The sequence below is a fragment of the Hippocampus guttulatus genome, chromosome 4 (assembly GCF_054856545.1).
Source record: "Hippocampus guttulatus isolate MCC_2025c chromosome 4, RoL_Hgut_1.0, whole genome shotgun sequence".
NCBI lineage: Eukaryota > Metazoa > Chordata > Actinopteri > Syngnathiformes > Syngnathidae > Hippocampus > Hippocampus guttulatus.
In genome coordinates this window covers 14,357,878-14,382,151 of record NC_141264.1, presented here as the reverse complement: position 1 = coordinate 14,382,151, position 24,274 = coordinate 14,357,878, and the positions used below count along the sequence as shown (strand labels likewise).

General features: G+C 41.7%; 1 protein-coding gene across 4 annotated transcripts; it reads left to right on the top strand.

The window, feature by feature from the left end:
* Positions 1–1,437: 1,437 nt before the first annotated feature.
* Positions 1,438–23,858, top strand: fam107b (family with sequence similarity 107 member B). Of its 4 annotated transcripts, none has more exons than XM_086109612.1 (4): positions 1,438–1,597; positions 16,608–16,746; positions 22,324–22,480; positions 23,067–23,858. In XM_086109612.1, exons 2-4 carry the CDS (start codon positions 16,619–16,621, stop codon positions 23,184–23,186), a joined length of 405 nt encoding a protein of 134 aa, XP_085965738.1. In that variant the 5' UTR covers positions 1,438–1,597; positions 16,608–16,618; the 3' UTR covers positions 23,187–23,858. The 4 variants fall into 4 exon arrangements, with proteins under 4 accessions (XP_085965738.1, XP_085965737.1, XP_085965735.1 ...); XM_086109611.1 differs by having other exon boundaries at positions 16,575–16,746; XM_086109609.1 differs by lacking the exon at positions 1,438–1,597 and adding an exon at positions 15,429–15,630.
* The last annotated feature ends 416 nt before the right edge of the window (positions 23,859–24,274 follow it).

Here is a 24,274-nt window from a genome sequence, read left to right as displayed (position 1 = left end):
ATTTGAAACACATTTTGTTATGGAGGTTGGTCATCAAATGTGAGGGTGCCTTAATGTCATTCTTGCAAAGCACGCACACAGTTGATGATTTAAGATACTGCTTGTTACATAATGTGTATTTTGATACACATTAACATACCAAAGCTGTAATCACACCATTAACTGACTGCAATTACAAGTTCTTTATGCCACCATGCCACCATATGATAGAGGCGGTGAACATGATCGCAAAGTTATTAATGAGCAGCATGAGCACTCATTGAAAACACATAACAGGCTTTTCACAACGGAAGTTTTCCCAGCCAGATGTCCCAAGAGGCATCACTTACCGAAGAGCATGTTTTAGAATGTTGGTGTATAAACACGTCTGGCTAATTGTCTTTTTGCTGCTGTAGAGAGGTTTCACTGTCAGAGAGCAGCACATAGTGCTTATTTATTTTATTTTATTTTACTGTATTTTTCACCAACATATACCACCAAATATGTGTTGGAATGTGGGGGATCGCTATATCTTACAAGGCTGTTGAAAAATAAGGTCTAACCAGCAACAGTCACATAAAGAAAGACATTTCTAAAATTTTAATTCGTATTTAAAATGTGGCGACCCAGTGGTCGAGTGGTTAGCACGTTGACATTACAATGCAGAGGCAGATTTAAAATGTTTGTATTGAAGAAGTCCCAAATGTGCCCACTCACAAAACAAACTCAGTAGCGCTCCCTGGAAAGTAAGGGAAAAAACCGAATCTCTGACACTTATTTTCACCGATTGACATGAAATTCAGTTTACTTGTCTTTCATAAAAGGCTGCACAAAAAAGACACATGGACCCATGCATAAAATTGAACAGAAAGGCAGCAATTTTGGTTTGAAGCAACCATTTTTGATGAATTCCAAGGCTCATACTTTGACAAACTGCAATCTAGGCAATTCGCCCAAAAAACTTCAATCAGAAGCAGGTATTTTAACCAGTGTCTTTTAACCTATTGAGCCAAGGCATATAAATTACATTCGAACAGTACACCATCAAACAAAGATGTCACAAAAAGTACAAAAACAATTATCTGATAAAGGGAATTACTTTTGTTCCCAATGTATGAATAGCAACAGGTATTTTTACACGTAATTGTACCGTCACCATCTAGTGACGTGATATCATCATGAAGAGGTCAACAGTGGGATTTTGTCTCCCTTTTTTCGACATTACTTTTTACAATGTGTTGTCATATCAGCTTATTTTAATTAAATAAGGAATTCAACGCACAAATCGCTGTTAAAAGTTAAAAAAAAACAATCAAGTGAGGTGGATAGTTGAAAAATAACGAATCGCGTAGTTGGTTACATCCCACTTCTGTGTGAAGAGTCTCGAGAGAAAGGGGAGGCCCTCTTGTGACGTCACTCAGCCCCTCCCATAGTTTTGAAATTTACATATCTTGTGGTTCCCGGCGGAGTGTGCGTATGGACCGTTTGAGCAGTTTCCAAAAGACGAAGACACACCTCGAAGCCAACCGGTGACCGTGAGATGCGCTCTTTTTGACCGTTTCACCACTTTTTTTTTTGTACACAGCTGGAAGCAGTGGTGACGCCATTTGACTTTGTGGTGAGTGTGTGTCTCTGAATGTGTGTGTGCGTGCATGTCTGGGTCTCGTGCTGGTTTGAGGTTGCGTTCATGAGCGTCCTGTAACAAAAGCAGCCCGATTGTGATTGAGCGTCAAGGGTTGGTGTTTTTGTGTGGGGGACGCGGGGAGGTCATTTAGTGTAGCATACCACACACGAGTAAAACAAGACGCGGGAAAAATGAAGGCAAATTTCAAAATGCAAACTCTTGTTGTCCTTGTGCTGTGGCGTTATAGTAAGCGAACGGGACAGGAGATGTACCGTGACGTGTAGTTTACACACACACACGCGCACACACACATACACGCACACACACACACATACACGCACACTACAATCGTACGTTTGTATACTTTCGTCACTTGTCTCACTTTGCGACATTTAAATTGATCGAAATCGTTTACTTCAACAACGTACTCTTGATCTTAGCGTGCCTTTCACAGCCTTTGTTTCGTACATTAAACGATGACACGTGCAGACGTCTATGATTCACGGTGATGTTCTAGATTGAAGATTTTCTTTCGAGTTAAAGACAACTCAACGAATGGGTATGAGTGCATTGCACATTGTGCTGTCATCAGGCCAACAGTATAAAGCAAGTATATGTTGCAAGAAATCTGTTAAGGTATACTCACATTTTAGTCAAACTTTAACCAAAATGAGTTATGCAAACATTTGGGGTCAAATTGGACAGTGTTTCAAAGATGGCCTAATCCAAGTAGCGGTGAAAGCGCAACTTTAGCCAACTTTCTGAGGTGGTCAGGTGTGACAGCCACGAGTGACAGCCGGTGTCCTGTCCTGCCCTTGTCCTGTGCAGTCGAGGAGCTGTCCTAGCGATCTGCGAGTTGAAGGCGCCCTAACATGTGTTAGCCATTTGCAGTTGCGTTTGCTAAAGGATTTACATCTGTTTTCTGATCTTTGAACCCCCTCCCCTCTCTTTTCTTTCCGTCTCTTGTTTCCCATAAGGGTGGATGCTGTCAGGCGTGTTTTTGTTGCGAACGTTACAACTGGAATGCTCATATGGTTGTTGTGCTCGAAGGAATTTCACTGTGAATGAAATACACTGGTTTGCCGTTCTTGACGGGCCTACATGTCCATTAGTGGTTCTGGGTCATCTCTCGGGATATATCATTACCGAGTTGGCAGTATGTATTTTGACCTAGAAGAAGCTCGGTATTTGGATAAGGATTTGGTTGTGTGTCCATGAGGGTTGACTGCATGTTTGTGTGTGTGTGTGTGTGTATATATTTGATGTGTATATATATTTGATGGTATTACTTGAAAACAGTCCTGCCGGTCTGTGTGGGTGAAAAGTGTGTGCGTCAGCAGAATGTGCTGATCCTCAAGACTTACACTACTTGAGAGATTGTTGAGTTTTGTGCTCAGGCCTTGTTGTTGGTGCATTTCAAAGAATGCCTTGTAGTTCTTTGAAAGTGACGTCGTGAGCTGCTTTCAAGAATGACCCTTCAGGACTTCACCTTAAAGGAGACATTTTATGCAGTCTTCTCACAATTTAAACCATTTCCCCCGGTGTCTTAGGCTACATTCACACTGCAGGGCGCCATGCCCAATTCAGATTTTTTTGTTTGAGCCAACCTTTCTATGTACTCTTCCACGCTGCAAAAACAAATGCAACTTCTAATGTGAACGGAACACCCCCGACATAAGAATGACGCGGGAGGAGGTAGAAATATTTTGGGGAATAAATGCTCTTCGATCTCCTCATTTCCCAACATTTCAAGGAGATATTGACTGAAGATGACATCACGTCGTTGCAGCGCGTAAGGAATGAACTGTCTGCGTGGCAGAATCACTGCTATCACCACAAATGTCCACTTAATGCCTCATTTTTCAAGTGATCTTAAATCAAAGTTCAATACAAAATCAACATTGTTCCTGTAACTTTGCAGATTCACAGATGATTGTCACGTCTCGCAAGCAGTCTCCCCAGCATTCAGAGTGTGTATTTGGCTTTTGATGAGTCGGATGTGTGAGGATGAGTGTTCATACAGCTGACGCATCAGATCCATGTCTGATTTATATCCACATACGAAAGTTGCCCAGGACGGATTTGAAAAAAAAAATCAGAATTGTACTTTGTTCAAAAATCATACATGTCACATACAAGCAAAGAAATTTGAATTGAGCTGTTGTGTGAACATAGCCTTAGGCTAGATTTGCACTAGATTTGCACTGCATGGTTTAAGTGACACAATTCCAAATTACTCTTTTTTTTGTTGTTGTTTTTTGCTCAAGTGGGTATTTATATGCATACTGTCAGTTTAAATGGAAAATATACAGTATATGAGATTGCATATTTTGAGATGAGAAGAAATGCATCATATCTCCCAATATAACTGATAGATTGGACATACATCATCAATGCAAGCTATAAGACATTGAATTGCATTGATTAGTGATGTACAGTGGTGTGTAAAAGTGTTTGCCCCGTTCCTGATTTCTAATTTTCTTGCAGGTTTGTCACACTTAAATATTTCCCATAATCAAATAAATGATCAATATTAATTAAAATCAAAATATTTTTTTAAATGAAGGATTTTATTGAGGGAGAAAAAATGATCGTTGGGTCATTGTTCTGTTGCAGAACCCAAACTTACTTAACATTGCGGTCACATGGCCTGATAAAGAGCAGAACTCATGATTCCATCAATCACAGAATGTCATCCAGGTCCTGAAGTGGCAAACAACCCCAGACCACATAGTGCCACCATGATGTTGGACTGGTGGTATGATGTTCTTTTTCTGAAATGCTGTGTTACATTTACCCCAGATGGAACAAGAATTATACCTGCCAAAACGTTCAACTTTTGGGACGTCGGTCCATAGAACATTTTCGGAAAAGTCGTGGTAATTGTTCAGACGTGTTTTGCAAAAGTAAGATGACCCCTTAAAGTCTTTTTATTTTTTTGTCAGCAGTTGTTTTCACATGGGAACTTGCCGTGGATGTAATTTTTGCTCTGTCACTATCTCTCTGTTGAGTCATGGATACTAAACTGAGGGTAGGGAGGCCACCAGTTCTTCACATGTTGTACTTGGTTTGTTTTTGGCCTCCTGGATGATTTGGTGCTGTGCTGTTGGGGTCATTTCTGTAGGGTGGCCACTCTTGTTCCATGCTCTCTCTCAATTTTTGGAAAATGGCCCTGGCCATGATTTGTTCCAGTCCAAAAGCTTTAGGAATGATTTGTTATCCTTTCCAGAGTGTCAATTCATTTATATCTCATCTGTTCTTTATGTTATTTGCATCATGGCCTTTTGTTGCAGCTTTTTGAGGTATTTTGGCTGACTTCACTTTGTCATACAGGTTCTCTTAAGGTGATTTCGTGATTGAATAGGTCTGGAGGTGTGATTTGCGAAAGTAAATTCATGATTTCAAGTAAAATAAGTCCTTTTTCACAAAGGGTAAGAGGAGGGCTTTGAATCTTTTCCCCCCTTTAACAAATCACCATTTAAAACTGCATTTTTGCTTAGGTTATCTTTGATAGTATGTTGAGGAAAATTTCTAATCAAATACTGTCATGATCCTCAAATCAAAGCTCGACATGGCCTACTTTCCAGAAAATGAATATTCAATAATGTCACAAGTGATTAAGAGCAAATTGGATTCACATCGTGCTCCAGCCATTTATTGAAATCTGACTTTGTTTTTGTGTTTTTGCCCGCTGCTGTTGTCTGTAAAATCTGTTTTGCCTTATAAATGAACTATTAGGGCGCAAAGTAAACACGCCTGACATAACAGGACAAAGGCTCAGTTTACGTTTGCCCTGCGGCTTTAGATTATAATATGACAATTCAAGTATTGACTTTTCAGTGCGTGTGCAATATGTAAAAGTTAGTCACGCCGGCTCTTTTTGTTTGCTTGGCACCGTATGTTGATTCACTTAGAAATGAGATAAGATAAGGCTGAAACACACACCTATTGAGAAGTGGCTTTCACAAAGAACTCAATTGATTGGGCCAGCCCAGTGTGAGGCTTCAATCATGATATGGATCCATAATTGTGCAAGACCACTTTGCAGCAGCCCCTGAGGACGAATGACAACGTCCGAGCTCCTTTCCAGACCGAGAGGTAGAAGTGTAGAGAGATTGAGTGTCGAGGCTGCATTGGATTGGATTAAGATCTTTGTTAGCCAGTACAGTATCAAGATGTATGATCTAATTCTAAACGCAAGTAGGAACAGACACACTTCTTTCTGTTACTGCCCAAAGCCAACTTTAGCGGGCCGGTTGACTGCGTGATAAAATTGTCAAACAATTGTCTGCCTTGCTAACTCCAAATTATCATACGGATGCCATATTTAGTGTCTTGAGTCAGAGAGAACAAAGACAGTTGTTTCGATCGCCACTTTTGTGTGTTGGTTTGTGTGCGTGCGCTCTCATGTGGATAACTGTGGATCGTCTGGTTGCCCAAGGTAACAGTTGTTATTGGGTTTTCCCAGCCAGCATGTAAACAAAGGAGAACCTCCCAAATCCCCCCCGGTGTGCGCCGGTGCAGCCAATAAGAGCGGAGATCCCCCTCAGTCAGTGCAAAGCGAGGAGGGAGGCGTGACGCCCCCCCACCCCACCCCCAACACCAAGCCCCCGCCCGCCCGCTATGAGCGTAGTAGCGCACAAAGCTTTGAAGGTGGAAGTAGAACAGATTTAACAAAGACTTTTTTAGGGGGTGTCAAACCCGACTTGACACTGCATAGCCGGATGTAACTTGCTTCATCCTTTTGGGGTACAGTGGAACCCCTGATGGCCAACACAAACTGTTCAGATTTTACTCCACAGGAAGACATGGAAATAGAAATAATCCCCTTTGTAAATCTATTACGGGCTGTACAGTTCACCACTCTGAGGCCATAATAGGGCTGGGCAATATGGCCTTTTGAAGTCCCTGTAATTTGAAAATGAATGTCTTCTAAATTTGGCACCCAACAAAGAGTGTTGTTAACCAGCCTGCTGTATCTAAAGGATTCCAGAAATGGCAAGTGAAACAACACCGCAACCTTGTCGTGAATATAGACAAAAGAGAACAAATTGCGCCACATTGCATCAGTATTTGCAGCATGTATTGTTTGCGCAGTGGCATTCATGACGTTTATGTGACCGTTTTGAGTAGTTACGGCGCTGGGAACATTTTTTGGGGTGCGGGGAGGCTCTTGTAGCGCCTGCCGGAGGTCAACAGGTGACACAAAGTGAAGTGAAAACAGGATGAGTGCAGTCCTTGATGACGTTATTTGCCTTGCTGAGACAGCGGGAAGTGTTGCTGTCCCATCAGGGAGGTCACAGCGCAACTCAAACCTTTTTTTGCTACCCTCATGACCCTCTGTAGTCTCTTCCTCTCTGCTTCACTGCACAGTTGGACCATACTGTGATAAAAAGTACATCAGTAGACTTAATGGATGCATCATAGAATAGAAGTATGCGTGACTGTGTGTGTACACGTGCGGTCCACCTGTTCCCAACCACGCCTTCGTATGTACATCTAGGAACATGTGTCACACTCAGCTGTGAGGCAGCAGAGAGGTATGGTATAGAGTCATTTGCATTGACAGGTGTGACCTCTTATTGTACCCTACATCTGCCCCCCACCTCTCCACCGCCACCTCCGCTCGGGGCATGTATTGAAATTTTGCTTTGAGTAAGCGTTTGGATTTTGAAAGAAAAGTGCCTGTCCCTTGCATTCACGTGCTCCTGTCACTCAAAAGCAGCCAAAAACATGATTGGATAACCATATAGTTGTGTGACAATCATTCTGTAGGTTCATCACATTCCTACAGCGTGACTCGATGCGGCATATCTGCCTTTTCAATCACCCCCATTCATTCTGTAATCTGCCTCAAGCCCCCGGAGAGCAGGACGTGTGGCAACAGCACACCGTCGTGTTGGGGCTTCGTGGGGAAAACAAAACAAATCTGTCTGGGCTGGATCATGGCCAAGCATGACCAATTTCAATAATAACTGTCAGTTCCTCCAGGATTTTATGAACTTTTTGGGGAATGTTGAAGCCTAGAATGCCTGATTTCGTACCAGCATTTTCCAAAAAGAAAAATAAATAAAGAGCTTTTGTTGGTATGAAATATTAACCTTCAGGTGGAAAGAGTCTGTAAAATACGGAGAAAGTCCAAATTTTATTTTTACACTTGACAAGAAATATAAAGTGCATCGTGCACCACAACAGCATATCTACAATCGCCAACACAAGGTAACGTAGCAATCTTAGCCATCGCTAGTTGGAATGTAACTGTAATGCCCCTGCAAGTGGTCAGTGGACTCAGCTGTCGGTGCACATAAAACGATTTCACTAAACAAACTGTTGAGAAAGCAAAAAATGGAGTAAGCAAATTTGTAACATATTAGCCGGATAACAGCCAGCCAACTCTACGCTCCCATTCACTGATGCCCAGTCCCGCCTTTGAAAACCTTTCGTGCTCAGTCTGCAAGTAGAACATGAGGATGGCGACCCCAAGTGAACGAAAAAATACCTGAAAACTCCACATGCACGTGCTTGTATTTAATAAGGCAATCGGATTACTCGATTAATCGTGGGTTAATCGACAGAATTCTCCATTCTAAAAAGAAATTAAGTGGAACTTTGAAGGTCACTTTTTTAATGTTTCAATTCATCATTTTGTTTAACCATTACAATCGCAATCTCAAAATGTAAAATTTCAAAAAGATGAAGCATCGAAGGGAGAAAGAGTACCCCCACGTAAAAACAAGACGCAACTCACTTTCTGGCGTGCATTCCGATCTTCTTTTATTATAATAGTCGACACACTGTGCATAGCATCGAGCACAGACATTTTTGCTTGATTGCTACCTTAGTGAATTTGAGTCATTATTCAAAAAAACGTGTAAACTCAGAGTGAGGGTGTGACTGGTTATTTTGTTCTTCAATGTGATGAAGGAAAAAAATATTTTTATCTGATGACTATGAGGCATGTGACTATTTTCTATGGTTAACTCAACAGAACACTGCTATGATTCATCCTGGCCATAACGCTGCCCCAAAAAAGAAAATAAAATGTTGCTGAGCAGAAAAAAAAGGCCGTAGAGTGGCCAGCGCGACATGCTGGAAAAACAGCTCCTTTGATATCGCATACAAAACTTACATGCCTCACAATCTCTGCCGCTGTGCTGGCCTTGTGTGCTCGCATGACTGCACATCTTAGGTTTTATGACCCTAAAACCCCGGTTGTAAATTCCCATAACCCTGCATCTCCCTGGTGACATCATCACACAGTGGGAGAGGAGGGATGCATAGGAAGTACAACAGAATAGAAACAACCCATTCTCTTGTTTCTTATTCTTCTTCACCACACAGTGCAGGCGGTCTAAGCGAGATCCCTCATACTGATTTCTAACATCTTATTGATGAAAAGTGAGACGCCCATATTTGATGAGGGAAAAGCATCCTTGTACTCATACTGAAGCTCGTACAGGTAATCTGTACTGTATTTACCGCAAAGTATTCTTCAAATGACTGCATGATGATTGCCTACATTTTGAAACAAAATGGGCTTGTTGCTTGTTTCAAACTCCACACATTATGACATGACCTAAAAATATGTGACAAAGAGACCTAAGGTCAACTGCGAATGAGTTCTTGATTGAAATCTTGGGCTCTCTATGAGGCACAATAACCAGGGACAGCAGCAAGATGGAGGATGTTAACCGGGAATAATGAATGACAACAGATTTAGGCGAACAAAATAAGCATAATTCCCAACAGTTTCTGGTGTTAAAAAATCTCTGTGTAATGTGTAAAAAGATGAGTTTTATTATTCATTTGTTATCATGAGCTAATAAGTCACTGGCGGTGTTGAGGTTTACTTGCTCGACTTCCATGCAGGCAGTGTGGCTTTTCTTTCGAGCTGCAATGATTATTTGAATAACTCAAATTGATTCCAAAAATACAAGCCGTAACACAATCTCGGCCCTTGAAGCTTCGTGGTGATGGTATTTGCCCACGGACTAGTGTGACGGCAGACTGTGTCGAAAGAAGTTAATAAGAACAAAAGAGTGCATAAAAGACCGATATCTCCAATTTGATAATTGATATGCAGACTGGCTCTGAACAGCCAACTACACTCTCATTTGCCGATGTACACGTCACTCAATTGGCCCGGCCCCGCCTTTTAAAGCTGCACACACTCAAAAGTCACAGATCCTGCAGTATAGAATGTGAAGATGACAATTCCCAAGGGGAGATCAATAATACCTGCACCTAATATGCATATTTTATTATTGGAATTGTCATTCAATAATGCAAAATCTGTTTTTATTTGCGATCATCTTTAGAACAACTGGTTCTTAAAATGTTTGATAGCTGCAGCTCCCACTCAATAACTGTTTGAATGCGAGTATGAATTGTTGTCTGTCTTTGTTTGTGCTCTGCGGCGCCCATTCCAGGGTGTAGTCCACCTTTTGCTAAAATTCACATGGGATATTTTTCCTGGATGTTGCCCCCAACGGAAAAAGTTGAGCCTCACTGTTCTAATGTCCATCCGTCCTTACTTCACCAATTGTTTTTTTTTTCCTTATGCAATTAGTTCCTTCTGTCTTTGCAGACATTTGCACCACTCCTGACGCTGAGCGAAGTACCATTGTTTGTAAATTTGTCCGAGCACGTCACCGCGTGACTCTACTGTGATTTATCTGCTTGGTTGGTCATGACGTGGCGCGTGTACGTACATGTGCCCTGAACATGGCCTATACAGGAAATGACCTCATTGTTACCGCTAGCTCCCACTCCCCAAGCAGTTCTATCCGTCACACTTTCTCTCTCACTCAAGCACACTCAAGCCCCCACTTCCACCACACCCCTACAGCTGTCAGTTAAAAGCCCATCCATCTATCTCTGTGCTTTAATTAGGACCTCTCCTTTTTATGGCTGAATGCTCGCTTCATTAACAAACAAGCTGCTGGGCGCGTACCAGGTTCCATCCGGCTTGTAATATAAGGGTGTGTTTGTGAATGCGTGTACGTGTGGGACGAGAGAGTTCGAGAGAAAATGGATATGGGGGGGGGGGGGGAAGAGAGAGTTTGACAGGTGAAAGGAGTGTGGGGGATGCTGTAGGGGTATTGATGACGCCATTTCCCCAGAGGGACGGACCTCCCATCTGTGAGTAGAATAGACAATCTGGATTTTATTATTTTTTTTCAAGATGATTTAAACGTGACACATTTTGTATGTACGTGAGGGGTTCATAGTAATAAAGTATTACTTTAAATGTGAAACCAAACGATCGTAAAGCTTCTCGTTAGGCCTCAAGAAAACACACAAACTGCAAGATGCCGACCCATATGCTTAGCAAGCATGACCTCCATACGCCGTCCTGTGGAAAACACATCGTGTCCTGCTGATGTCAGAATGGGTGTGGCCAGCAGCACCCAGCCGACAAGAGATTACCCCTGAAACCTCTGAAAAGGCCTTCGGTCGTTCACATCACCATCCTGGACAGGAAAAGAGGGGTTAGATGGGGAAGATGACCGCCTGCTGCTCCACCTCCTTGCTGTCTGTGTCGGTTCTGCGTCTGAGCAACAAACCAGTTGAGAGGCTCTGATATTTCAGCAGCATTGTGTTCACACCTATATTCCCACAGGAAATAATAATAATAATAATAATAATAATAACAAGAATTGAGCAACACAGGATAAAAATGTACTTTCAAGCAAAACATACATGTTTTAAAACAAACATTTCAAAAAGATAGATAGGTTTATAGAGAGACGTTAGGAGGTCCCTAACGTGCGAACACAACGGGTTCCAAGAGGCTTTTCGTAAGTTGAATTGTTTTGAAAATTGTAATGCATTCAATTTAAATGGAGAAAAAAAAGCTAGGTACTAATTAACCCGAAGGGCGAAGAGTGTGATACACATTTGCCCAAATTACCTTTCTTGTTATTTTTATGTGAATTCATATCATGCTATTCATTAATGAGAAAGCACTGACAATATTATTCCTCACGTAGGAAACAAATATAAATATGCAACAATTTATACATCTCTGCCAGTGTTTTCACTCACTTCTACAACACTCCTAGAAAGTCACAATATCCACTCACTGGTGAATAATAGCCTGCAGGCTACTCGTGGTCCTTGGAGGCCAGGCCGCGTGGTGCCTGAAGGCACCACTGCTTTAGAGGAATCCTCCTTTTTTTTTTTTTTTTTTTTTTTTAATTACTGTTTTTTTCTTTTGCGGGTGGTGAAACAAGGAAGTTGGTGATGAGAGACTACTCTGGTGTAATATCCGTTAGCACAATCGCTGCGCCTGCCAACCACACTCTCCATTCACTCATTCAATCATTTGCTTCCTCTTGTATTTTCTAAAACTGTCACTTGTATAGTGGACATTTTCTGGATGCTCATAAGTGTGATGATTTTTAGGACCTGAGATAGTCCGTCAGTACAGGCTAGGTGGATGGCAAAGAAGGAGTCAAGTAAACAGTGGAAATGTGTCTCGGGCCACTCCCTTTTCCACTTCCTCGTGACTCTGACCCAGTTTTACTCTCTTTTCCCCCAACTTCACTCTCATTTAATGCTTGAATGCTTTTCATTTAGTATCCTTATGAATGCTTAGCTTTTTTTCGTCTAGACACAGTTCACAGACTTCTTTTGGAAGGCTCGTTGCATTTTTCTGTCTTACTGTGTGTGTTGCCTGGGGATGGGAGCGTGTGTTGGTTCCCAAGAGCAATAAACAAAAGTCTTGTAATGGGATTCCCGGTAGGTATTGAGTGTTGTCCCAAAGCAGTACACTGGGAGAACACAAAGGCACATACGGGTGTTGAAAGTGAAAATATAAAGTCTGTACACGATCTGTCCGGTGTAAAGTCCACCGCTTATGTCTGCTGGGACAGATTCCATGTTGACCCTTACGGCGATTCGCCGTGTCGGAAATGTTATATAACCTTGCAGCAATAAGACCAGAAAAATGTCGTCATCATTGGCCCTAAATCTGATGCAGAAGTTCAAAACATCTCTCAACTTAGTTACAGGTGTACAGAGCAGTACATCTGTTTCCAAATTTTGGAGATGGAAAACTAAAAAGCTCTCCAGCGATTGGAGCGGTACAGATCAGGAGATCAACAAGATCAAAGATGAACATGAAATGGTATATAACATTTTTCAAACGCAATACCTGAGAAATGCATCTCATTTTGTTGAAGTGTTGAGATGGAAGGAAGACCAAGGTTGTCTCCAAGTTTTTGTAAGGTACCGAATGATAAAACATCAAACTGATTGTGTATGTTTCCTGGACAAGATGTACTTCAAAAGATTATCTTGCAAGCTTGGAAAATTAGCTTGTAAATGCAGTGCTACCTTCCCCCAGTTGATGCAAGATGGAGGGATCATGTGGAGTTCATTAGTATATAGAAGGAAGCTAACCGCGAGGCGTTGTTTTGGAGAGCTCACAATGTTGTGTTGGAGATGCGGCATGAATCCTAAGGATGCCCACTGAAGCAATCTTTGCAGCTAAAAGGTTTTACTCAAAAGAATTGGCTATCTTCCCAGTGGCTGGAGCTTTTAGTGTCATAATCCAAGACTCTTGCATCTTTAATGGATTAAAAAGGTGACGACTGAAAATGGCATTGGAGGTGAATGCATACTCCAAGTTGAGCATCATTTTGAGGCACATAAGAAGCATTACCATAGGAGTCGGCATACTATTTACAAACCAAAAAGAGTGTGTTCAAAACAACAGGTGGCACCATAACCTCCAATGTTAAGGACATTTTCGTGAATCTAAATCAGGAAAGGCATATTGGCAACGAAAGCAACCCGAGGAGAAAGGAATATTCAATGCAAAAGTGCGGAACATGTTTACATTGCTTCATGGTCAATAGCTCTTTGTATGTGGATGAAATACCAAACAGATTGAAATTACAATATAGTCCGTAAAAATTCCGGTGTCTTTGTGGGCATTAACTATTTATTGACTGCCTATGCTTTTATAAGGCAGCGATTCTCAAAAGTTGTGGTACGTGGGCTGTAGGGCGTGACTCACTCGGAATTGAAGCTTTGCACTGATGTTTTAAAATCTGAACGATTCTGAGACAACTGGAATTTCAGTCCCAGTTCCACCTGATTATCAATCATCTCTTGTTGGGCGATTCGCGGAATCATATGTTCAAACTATCCAAAATTTCACAGTGTCTTAACATTGTTTCAAGTCCAGTAAAGTACGGGTCAGTTGTAAATAACTTTTACGCTTTTTAGGAGCTAAAGCCTCTGTGTCATTTTTTAACTGAACATGTTTTCTGTGCTACTGCATATTAGTGTTGCTCATGATGGTGGTAGTTGGAGAAAATGTTTGTTTTTTTTAAGTGGTACCTGGTGTAAAAATCTTGAACTCCGTTTTTACGGTGTTTTAACATATGGCACGTTTGTATAACCAGAATGGAACCAGAAGTGACAGTAAATAGAATATTTAAAGGCAACAGCGGTAAGGGCAGAAGTGAAGTGGGGAGCTCCAATTTGAGGTTGCAAGACCCCTTTGAACTCGCTATGTCACTTCCCCTCAGCCTGGGGCCGCGCAGGAAGTCGGAGCACATGTGTTAAGCTAACGGACAGTTTGACAACACTGCCAGCCTTTGAGAGCCTCCGCCCCCTGCTAGTGGCACGAACAAAACCCACCTTTGATGTGCACAGCATGCGTGGGCTCGCACACAGACATAGACGCCCCCACTCCCTAATCGACCCCTTTTATAGCCCCCTGCTCGTCTACACACATCCCTGCATACTGGCCCTAAAGACATTTAACTGTTATATTTGAGGAATGGGATAAAGTACTACGACCTAAAAATGACAAGAAATCACTCGTAGCGATTCAAAGGTGGTGACAGCTGGAAGCTCGAAATTTGAACACCCTTTAGGATGGCAGTGAAGAGGAGGAGCTGATGATTAATTTAGCGAGGATTACAGGAGTAATGTTTGACTGTTTTGCGTTTTATTTGGATTTTTGTGCATACATGTCTTGGAGTATCACCCGAGATACTCCGAGACATGAATAACTTCTTCGCTGCGATGGCCATTAATATTTGTCAGGTGTATTCGTCAAGTATGTTTTCAACAGGTAGGCATGGAAGAGGGCCTCGCGCACCTTGTCTGTAAAAACTAGGGTGTGAATGTCGGCTTGTCTCATCGAGAGTATTGCCAACACATTGAAAGTCAAGACAGGTTTTGACCCCTCACACTCAAGAGCATGTTTTATTACAAACACACCCCCACACACACGTACACATTCACACGCAAAAAAGTGGTTGTTTTTGCAGTCTGTAATGGATAAATTCATCTCAGTTTCAATTGAGAATGTTGATTCGATGTAAGAGTAGAGGGAGTTACAAGCTTGGTCACTGAAAGAATCAAACGTGTAATCAAGGTACCACCGTGTGTTAAAAGGTGACAAATGAATGAATTTGCACATCAGGCAACAGCATCCTTTTATGTGGAACGTATCCCCCTGAAATCAACCAATCACACGCCATGTTTATCCCAGGCAGCTTTATGTAACATGACATGAGCGCCTGCTGCTTGTGCAAGGACGACGACCTCTAGTGGCGCGTTGCCTCAACTACACGGACCCTCAGGAGGGATGCCATTGTTCTTGTGTTGGTTTTTGAGGAAGCATTCCCATCCTACGCTGAATTCTTGGAAAAGAGGCATTCAGAAATGATTTGGAAAAGACAATAATTTCCTCACAAAGACAAAATATTTGCGTTTTCTTTTAAAGCAGTATACTGTATTGAACAGAGTTGGGTGGGAGTTGAAGCTGGGCGGGCGACAGAGTGTGTGTATGTGTGCAAGCACAGCTATAAAACAGACGTTGAATTCTGACCGGCTTTGCTTTGATGCAGACAGCTGTGCATGCAGGACAAAGCAGAAACGCTCTGATTTAGAGATACAAGACTGCTGGTTTTCAATTGTGTATTTTTTTTTTCTTGACAAACAACCCCAAATAGAAGCCATGGCAACAATGTTCAGATATCCCGTCTTTCCTCATCTGCAGGGTGAGTTAAGTAATTGTTGACTTTTTTGAATTGCACTGTTTTGAATGATTTTCATGCTCTGAGCTGTTTTGTAAAATTGTTTTAATCACTTTGTTCAGTGGTTTGGGGTCTTGTTCATGTTTTCATTGCAAGGTGCTGTTGCGAAAAGGTTTATGTCTTGACATGTGCTATTGTTTATTCTCAACTTTACATTTGATTCATAGATGAACTTGAGTCAGGTGCACGTTGCTCAACAAGCGTATTAGACAACCAGCCAAATGTAACATTTATGCACTTAACAGTATACTCAACGCTTTGTGTGTCATGGTTCATACACGAGTATGATAGAAAGATTAATAAATTTAAATGAACTGTGATTTAATGTTATGCTGAGTGAAATTCCTCATTCCTGTTCAAAATGGTCAAATATCAGCCAGGTTTGAAATTGGAAGTCTGCATCAAACCACTTCATGATGCTGGGTGGACTCCTTGTTTATATAATAGGTGCTTACATTTGTTATCTTTGCGTAGTGGATTGTCCACTCTATGTAGTGTGCTTCTGGGAACTCCTGCTTTTCCAGCTTCATAAATATCAACTATTAACCAAATGACTTGTAAACAGTGTGGCCAGTAATGCAAAAGGAGACAATAAGTGAGTGCGTGTGTCTATCTCGTTTGTCAATTTGTATGTGGCTCGTACTTCATTGACATGTTCTCTTCCCTCACATTATGTAAGGTCCATCGTCATTATTCATCATAATCCAGTGCATGGCTTCATGAAAACAGCCCAAGGAATAAATGTTCACTGGACACAATATTATGTAAACCTAATTATAGTGTTATTCAAAACTGCTGTGATATTCTTAGATTGTGCAAGCACAGTGAAGAGTCCATTTCCATTCCCACCCGTATTTAATTGTTCCATCTCGTACTGACGGCCTGTGGTCTTGTGTCTCTGCGTTCAGATTCGCGTGACCCTGGTCTGTTGCTGTCTCCAGGGAGGAGTGTCATGGCCGAGCCCGACTTTCTGGAGGGTGACTGCGATCAGCTCATCAAACCAAAGAAGTTGATCAACCCGGTCAAGAACTCCCGCAACCACCAGGACCTGCACAGGGAGCTGCTTATGAACCAGAAGAGGTTGGTAAACGTGTCATGTGTCGAAGCGTTTTCACTCACTGCGGCTTCACTGATTGGTGCTTTTTTGACTGAGTCTTTGATTGTTTATAATCACCAAACTATAGGTGGACTTTTAACACAATATCAGAAGTTTAGGTGCGTTCAAGCATGATTGAGACAAGACTATTTGTGTTGGTATTAATTGATGAATATTTTTATGAATTGGTTAATAATTAATGATTGATCGAAAATAATTGTGTGTGTGTATACATATATATATATATATATATATATATATATATATACATATTGTGTGTGTGATTTTTTTTTTTTTTTTTTGCTATCAAAAATGTTGAATATCGGAAGTTGATTTATTTCAGTAATACTATTCCATATGGGACACCTGTGTAATGCATATATTCATTCCACACAGACAGATACATTTCATAACTGGAGCCCATTGACGTCATTTTCAGTCGACATCAAGTATCAAAATCCCCCTGAGATCGAAAAAAAACGAGAGTGGATTTTGCTAATTAATTTATATTCAAAACATGCTAAATTAATCAAAATGCAGTGGTTAGACTAGCAGGTGCGCACAGAATTTATTATTGTGAAGAACAATATTGACTTGACTTCCCTTTTAATACTCTTTGGTCTGCAATTTGGTTCACTAGTAGGCACAATAACCCGAAGGCAAAACTTTCCCTACATAAAGCTGCTTTCATAATACTAAAGTTATGTATTCATCATCTCAAGTTCATTAATAAAAAATGTGTATCGATTTAAAACTCATGAATAGACTCCATTCAAGGAATATAGCTCTCATAGAGTCATATAAAAAAAATCTCAATTCTAAGCATTACAGTGAAGAGGAGTAGCTGATGGACATTTTATTTTAATTCTCAGCCCAATCACATCCCAGCTGTGGAACTTGAGCGCTTTTAAAAAAGCCTCTCTCACACGTTCCCTTTGTCTGACCTCCACTGATGGAGAGTGAGGTAATGTAAGCGTCATGAGATGTCCTTGGTCTGATGGTCCTCCTGATGCAGGCTGTGGGTGGTGGTGGAAGGGTGGGGGGTCATCTCGTTAATTGTCTTCAGTGCAGCATCCAACCTCCAGCAGCAGTATTATGTAAACCACAGGCGCACGCATCCTTCATAGCTACTCTTACATAAAAGCTGAGGTGCATTAGTGTGTCACAGATGCGTTATGCAAAGAGCTTGCACGGATCGACGCCACAGGGCCAAACAGGTCATGTGGTCAGCGTGACGAGATCACCCCATCTGCACTGCCGCATTTCCCTCGGGGGACGGAGCGGCTGGCATCTTTGTGTCAGAGCTATAAATAGCGACAGATATTACATCACAGGAGTGTGTTATAAAGAAGTCAAGGGTGTGAGATGAATCCACAGAGGTAGGTCGAGATCATGCAGAGTGATTGACAAAATGGGAATGATAACATTAGCCGTCTTCTCGAACCATCATAGTTTGAATTGACATTCAAAGTCACAGGAGTTAAATTGCTCCCAAGGGAGGCGGAACGCCATCTAGAATTGATATATTTCAACACGTAAGGAAGGTGATTGAAAAATAGACATGCGGGGAATTCACACATACATATGACTTGTTCTTTGAGTGACTGGCTCATTAATTGACTTTTCTGTCAGTCAGATGAATGGCACGGACTTGTTCTAATGCTAAAATGGATAGTGCGACATTAGATAGGTTTTGCTAAATGATCATCTTCTCTGGAAACACTTTACAACATCCATGGATCTACAGGTCCGTTGAATGAATTTTGAGTTTGTTGAAGTAGAGTGAACCCCATTCATTGGTAGGAGACAGGAACCAATCCCAGCCGCGATTATGTGTGCAGATGGTTCATAAAATGGCCGCAAGGAACTGAAAACGCAACGACTCGTCAAGTAATTTTTTTTGCACTAGCCAGAGCACCGAAACAACAAATAGATGAGTTTTACAGCAAATAACGGAGGGTGGATTCCCAAACCTAAAAATCTGTCAATTGGCAAATGACAAGAATGTTGAACCCTGGATATCCAATGTTCACTGTAAATTGCGGTTAAAAAAACACACAACCCCAAAACACCCTCCCCAATTGGTTTCAGTTCAGTTGATCATTTTCTGCTACTAGGAAGTAACCTGCGATCCTTTATTTACAAATACAAAGGAAAATCTTTATTCCATGGCATGCTTGAAATGTATGTGTGGTGACTGGAACTTTTTTTTTTTCAACAAGATTAGTCATGCCCATCAGAGTGCTGGTAGGTTGGGTGGAGGTGCTGCGGATGCATGCATGCACGGATTGACTGCTGCATGAAACGGCACGTTATGTAATCAAGATTACAAAACGTTTGTAGCTGAGAGCCTTTCTCTGCCTGTGTATACACGCGCGCACACACACACACACACACGCACATGCAGGCTGAGCAATAAAAAAAAAAAAAAATCAAATGTATTTCTGAACAAATGTTAGAGGGGTGTCCACAGAGCAAGATAACCAGGCCAGAAGGGTTTGTTATTATGGAAACGTTTGTCCAGACACTAGGGAGGAGAATGTCGTAAGTGTCTTTTAACAGGCGCTGTTATTATCTTCTGTGACCTTGATCTGCTCCAGATTTACACAAAAACCAGGATGGAAACGGTTTTATTTACATGGCAACTGTGTTTTTTGGAACAGAAAAGTGAAAATATTTGTAGGTGGTAGTCAGAGTGGGAGTTAGATGAAGCAGTTAGTGGATCCGCAATGGCGGGAATTTAGATGAAGCAGTTAGTGGATCCGCAATGGCGGGAATTTCAGTGAATTACGTTCTGAACCACAAACGCATTCATTATACACCGTTTTTTATCCATCACTGTGCCTCCTGTGGATAAGTGGTAAACACGTCTCCCACACAGTTATGACATTCAGGGTTTGAGTCTTGAGTTTGTAATTCCTCCTTGTGCTCACATGGGGTTTCTCCGGGTACTCTGGCTTCCTCCTATAAATTGTCCTTAGGTGGGAGTGAGCGTGAAAGCACTATATAGAATGAATAGAAGATCTGTGAGCAGGGCTTTCTGAATTTTGCCAGATCGTGACATCAAAAGTCGATGAATAAAAATAATTACATCCCCATGCTGAGTTTCTCCATTCATGACTTGGCTGCTAGGCTCGGGGAAAATCTTATTCTCAAGCAACGACTGGACTACACAGAAACGCTATCATGTCAAAGCCAAGAGATAAGCAGAGCTGCTGTGTCGGAAGCGAAGATTGGCACAGCGTTATCAGCGTTAGCTTCTGATGATCTCCATGGACTTGATTTGGTGAAGTGTTTTGATGTTTCGGGGGAGGAATTTGTATTTTAGCTGCATGTGCCACATACACAGATCTGCTCCACCAATTGACAAGTGTAATTTGGTGGCTTTGTGATGAAGTGCTGTTGGTTCTTTTAGCGTCTTTTTGAGCACTTGGCAAAATGCATTTGTTGGGTTTTTTTTGGGGGGGACTGGACATGGTAATGCATTGCCAGCCCCTGCAATGGATGGGATGAGGTGAGCAGTGTTTCATTTTCATGAGACTCCTTGCACGTGTTTTGGTTGTTTACCATATTGTTGTCACGGGAATTGTGTGTGTGTATGTGCAATGATCTAGTAATTGAGTGATCGTTTCTCAACTATTATTCTATAAGGCACGATACTAGAGTGAAAAGTGAGCCCATTCAAAACAGCAATTTTGAATGAATTGTTTGATTTTCCTCATAATCCATAAAGAACGTGCTCAAATGGCCATCCATATCTTAGACAACTCTTAAACTGCCTGCTTATGGCCAGGAAATGTTCTCTCACACACACACACACACACACACACACACACACACACACGCAAGTAATCACGTTGGAGGGAGAAAAAAAGAACTCCCACAGCTTCTGGGAACATTGTGAGCACGGTTATGTAATGTTCAAGACTCGGTGATACATTTAATTAAAGCGCCCAGACTCACGAAGACAGCCTCTTATTACACTCAAGGAGTGTGGAGGGGGGGTTGTGTTGAAAAGTTGGAGGAGCCTTACTCATTCTCCTGCTCTTAATCTTGTGTGTGTGGTGGGGTAGGTGAGGGGGGTCTATGATAGACTGGGTGTGAGGGAGAACATGGGTGTGTATGAGAGTAGGTGGGAGGGGTGTGTGAGAGAGGTAAGTGTGAGAGAGACTGTATGAGTGTTGACAGTGTGTGTGAGCTTGTGTATGAGAGTGTATAGAAGTGGGTGAGCGATTTATTTATGAGCAAGCGTTAGTGTGAATGAGAGAATGCAGATATGTATATCAGAGACTCATGTATGTGAGAGTGCGTATGATGGAGTGAGAGAGCATTTGTATGTGTGCAAGTCTTTGTGAGGCCGTGTGTAGGAGTGTGAGCTTTTTTGTGAGTGCGTGCATGAGAGTGTTGGAGTGGGTGTTTTTGTGAGTTGAGTGTGTATCAATGAATGCAAATGTGTTTTTGGAAGTGGGAGAGTGCCTGTGAGAAACTCTTGTGAGAGTGTATTTAAGAGTGACTTGTAGGAGAGTGTCTGTAGGTTCGAAGGAGTGCTTATCAGTGTGTGATTTTGTGTCGGTTGTAACGGGTTTTATCGAGCTTTGCTAATCCCTTTCAGGCTACGAATCCATTTACATTTAGCTTCTCTTCAGTCTTCCTCGGCCCACAAACTTGTCTGAGTTTTTGCAGGATGACATCATCACATTTGGTATCGCTGCGAGAGAAAGACTCGCAAACACGCACGCACGCTAAACTGTCCCCGATGAGTCTTTTTGACATCGGTAGCACACGCCCAGGCGTTGTGTGATCCTCCCCGGGATCCGCTAACAGCACAAGCATGATCTTTTCAAACTCAGTCAACTTCATCATTTAACTTTTTTCATTATGTAAGTAATTGGTTATGAATTAGAATTAAATGAAATATAAGTAGAAGTAAAAAGAATACCTTTTATTACACCAAGCTATTCGATGAACACTCTTAGTGACCTGGCTAACATCAGTCTCTTTTAAAGGTCACATACGCCCCGCCAAAATTGGTAAATGGACCAACATGTATGTGTGTAATGTAATGAAATTTCATCTTGACAGAGCTTGAAAAGTGCTTATTTAGATTTGATCCTTTGTTTGTGTGTGTGCGCGCGTGTGTATGTGTGCGTGCGCACACGCATGCATGCACACACGCTTGTGTGAGAGTGCAGTGTCTTCCTCCTACCCCACCAACCCCAAGAATGTGCAAACCCGTTTGCTTCTGATTTGTGTCTCTGCGTCATTTGGAAAAGTAATGACAAGCAGGCTATGATTTCATCCATCTTTCCCCTCAAGTAAGTTCCAGTGCTGGCAGCCATCTTGTCCGCAGACCGGAAAAATATGGTGCAATTGGCTTAGAATCAAAATTTACGAGAAAACCATTGATTTATTTTTAATCCAACACACTGAGAAAGCACATGTCACAAGGCAGAATGAGGTCATGCGCCTCTGCTGCGCATCATTTGATTGGTACTTAGTGTTGTTGTTGTTAATGGCTGGTAACAGGTTGGTTTGTGTTTGTTTGTTTGTTGTGCACACAGGGGCCTGGCTCCTCAGAATAAACCAGAACTCCAGAAGGTTATGGAGAAGAGGAAGAGGGAGCAAGTCCTCAAGGCTCAGAAGGAAGAGCAGGAGGCACACAAGAAGAGGAGCGACTTGGAGATTGAACTCATGAAAAGACAACAGAAATTGGAGCAGGTAACAACTCCAGGCATTTAAAAAAAAAAAAAACATACGGCGATACATATTGATATTGAACTATCACTCTGCCCTACCATGATACAAATTTCAAGCTTATTGCCCAGCCCAATCATCAATAAATAAAAGCACTCAGATACAAGCTTCCTTTTTCTAAATTAAATGAAAATTATGACTATGCCATTAAGCCAGTTTTTAGATGGCATGCTATTGATTTCAGCATCAAAAGAGCACATCTGTGCTTTTAATCTGAGACCAAGTAAGTCGAATAATTCACCATTCCCTCAAGGATCATATTAACTACAGTCAATTGGAATTTTGGAATAAACTTCCTCTTTGACATCAAAATTGGAGCCAGCAGTCCATATAACATCTTCTTTTCGACTGGTTCGTCTTGACACATTCGATTTTGTAATTCAAGCCAATTTGTTCAAGTGATATGCAATGGTTGCTCAGTGATGCAATTAAGTTTTTTTTTTCCAGCCCAAAGTGCATATGACATCATGGTGAAAAGCTCTTCTGTATAATATGCATGTTAAATTGTTGCACTGGTCCTGCATTTAATCAAACGTACGTGTCTTTGCAGCTGGAGCTGGAGCAACAGAAGAATGAGGAGGAGCAGGAGAACACTCCTGAATTTGTAAAAATGAAGAGCAACCTGCGCCGGACCAAGCAGGAGACGGACGGCGAGGAGAGAACCACCTAGATGTCACCAGATTGTGTCTGTGGTGACCTAACTACAGTCCAAAAATGAACTTCCTGGCTGCCCATACGACCTCACAGTTCCTATCCCACAGTGAGGAGAGACTTTTACAGACTAAAGACCCCCTCTTGCCTGCCCGCCAAGGACCCCTAACCCATTGCACACGGACACGCACACACAGTTTTCTTTCCTTGTTTTCACTCCTCTCCCCACACACCACGCTGTCATGTCACGGTGTCTTGGTTTTTTTTTTTTTGTTTGTTTTTTTACATCTTTGGGGGGGTTTGTGCTCTCACCTACAGAATCACGGGATGGAAAAGTGGACACTGGATGAACTCTACAAGCTGTGTAATTGTGAAAAAAGCCGAGCAAAATGTGTTTTTCTTTATTTATGTTTGTAGCTTTTTAACCCGCTTCTAGAGGAAAGGCTGGGCTGGGGCTGGGGGTCGAGATTGGGGAACACTTTTATTAGTCGTTTTGTGTATTTTTAGTTTGTTTTACTGCATTTTTAGTTTGTGAAGCCAGAACGGGACAAAGGGAGTTATTTTGTTTTTTCAAAAAAATGCCACTTTCACAGCTAATGAAATTTTGAGCAATAGGAACTCCCCCAGGGCAGAAGAGTGAAACTTTCTTTATATATCCTGTTGTTTTGTATTAATAAAAGTGTTAAATACATTGTGTAATGTTTTTAGTGTACTCCAGAGAGTAAAATCTTTCCATTTCGGTGGATTTTTGATGACTGTGTTTTACTTCTGTCAAGTACGATGTACAGTTTATCTCAATATTAAGGCAGCGTGTGATAGATTTACGTTATGTTTAGGGACCAAATTTAAGAATCTCTGGGAGCTACATATTTTTGCTCATGCTCATGTTTTGAATAAAGATAAGGTCATAGGGCCCTCTAGTGGGTTTGTAAGGTACTGTTCAGGGAACGTCCATCCATCCATTTTCTGCACCGTTTATCATTGTCCAACTGATTTAGCAGGCTAATTGGCTCTTGAAACGCCGGTTATGTGAGGTCTACGAATGGCTTTCGTGCCCAGTGCTTGGGGTAGTTGTGGAAATCATACGGTATGGCTGTGGTGAAGTGC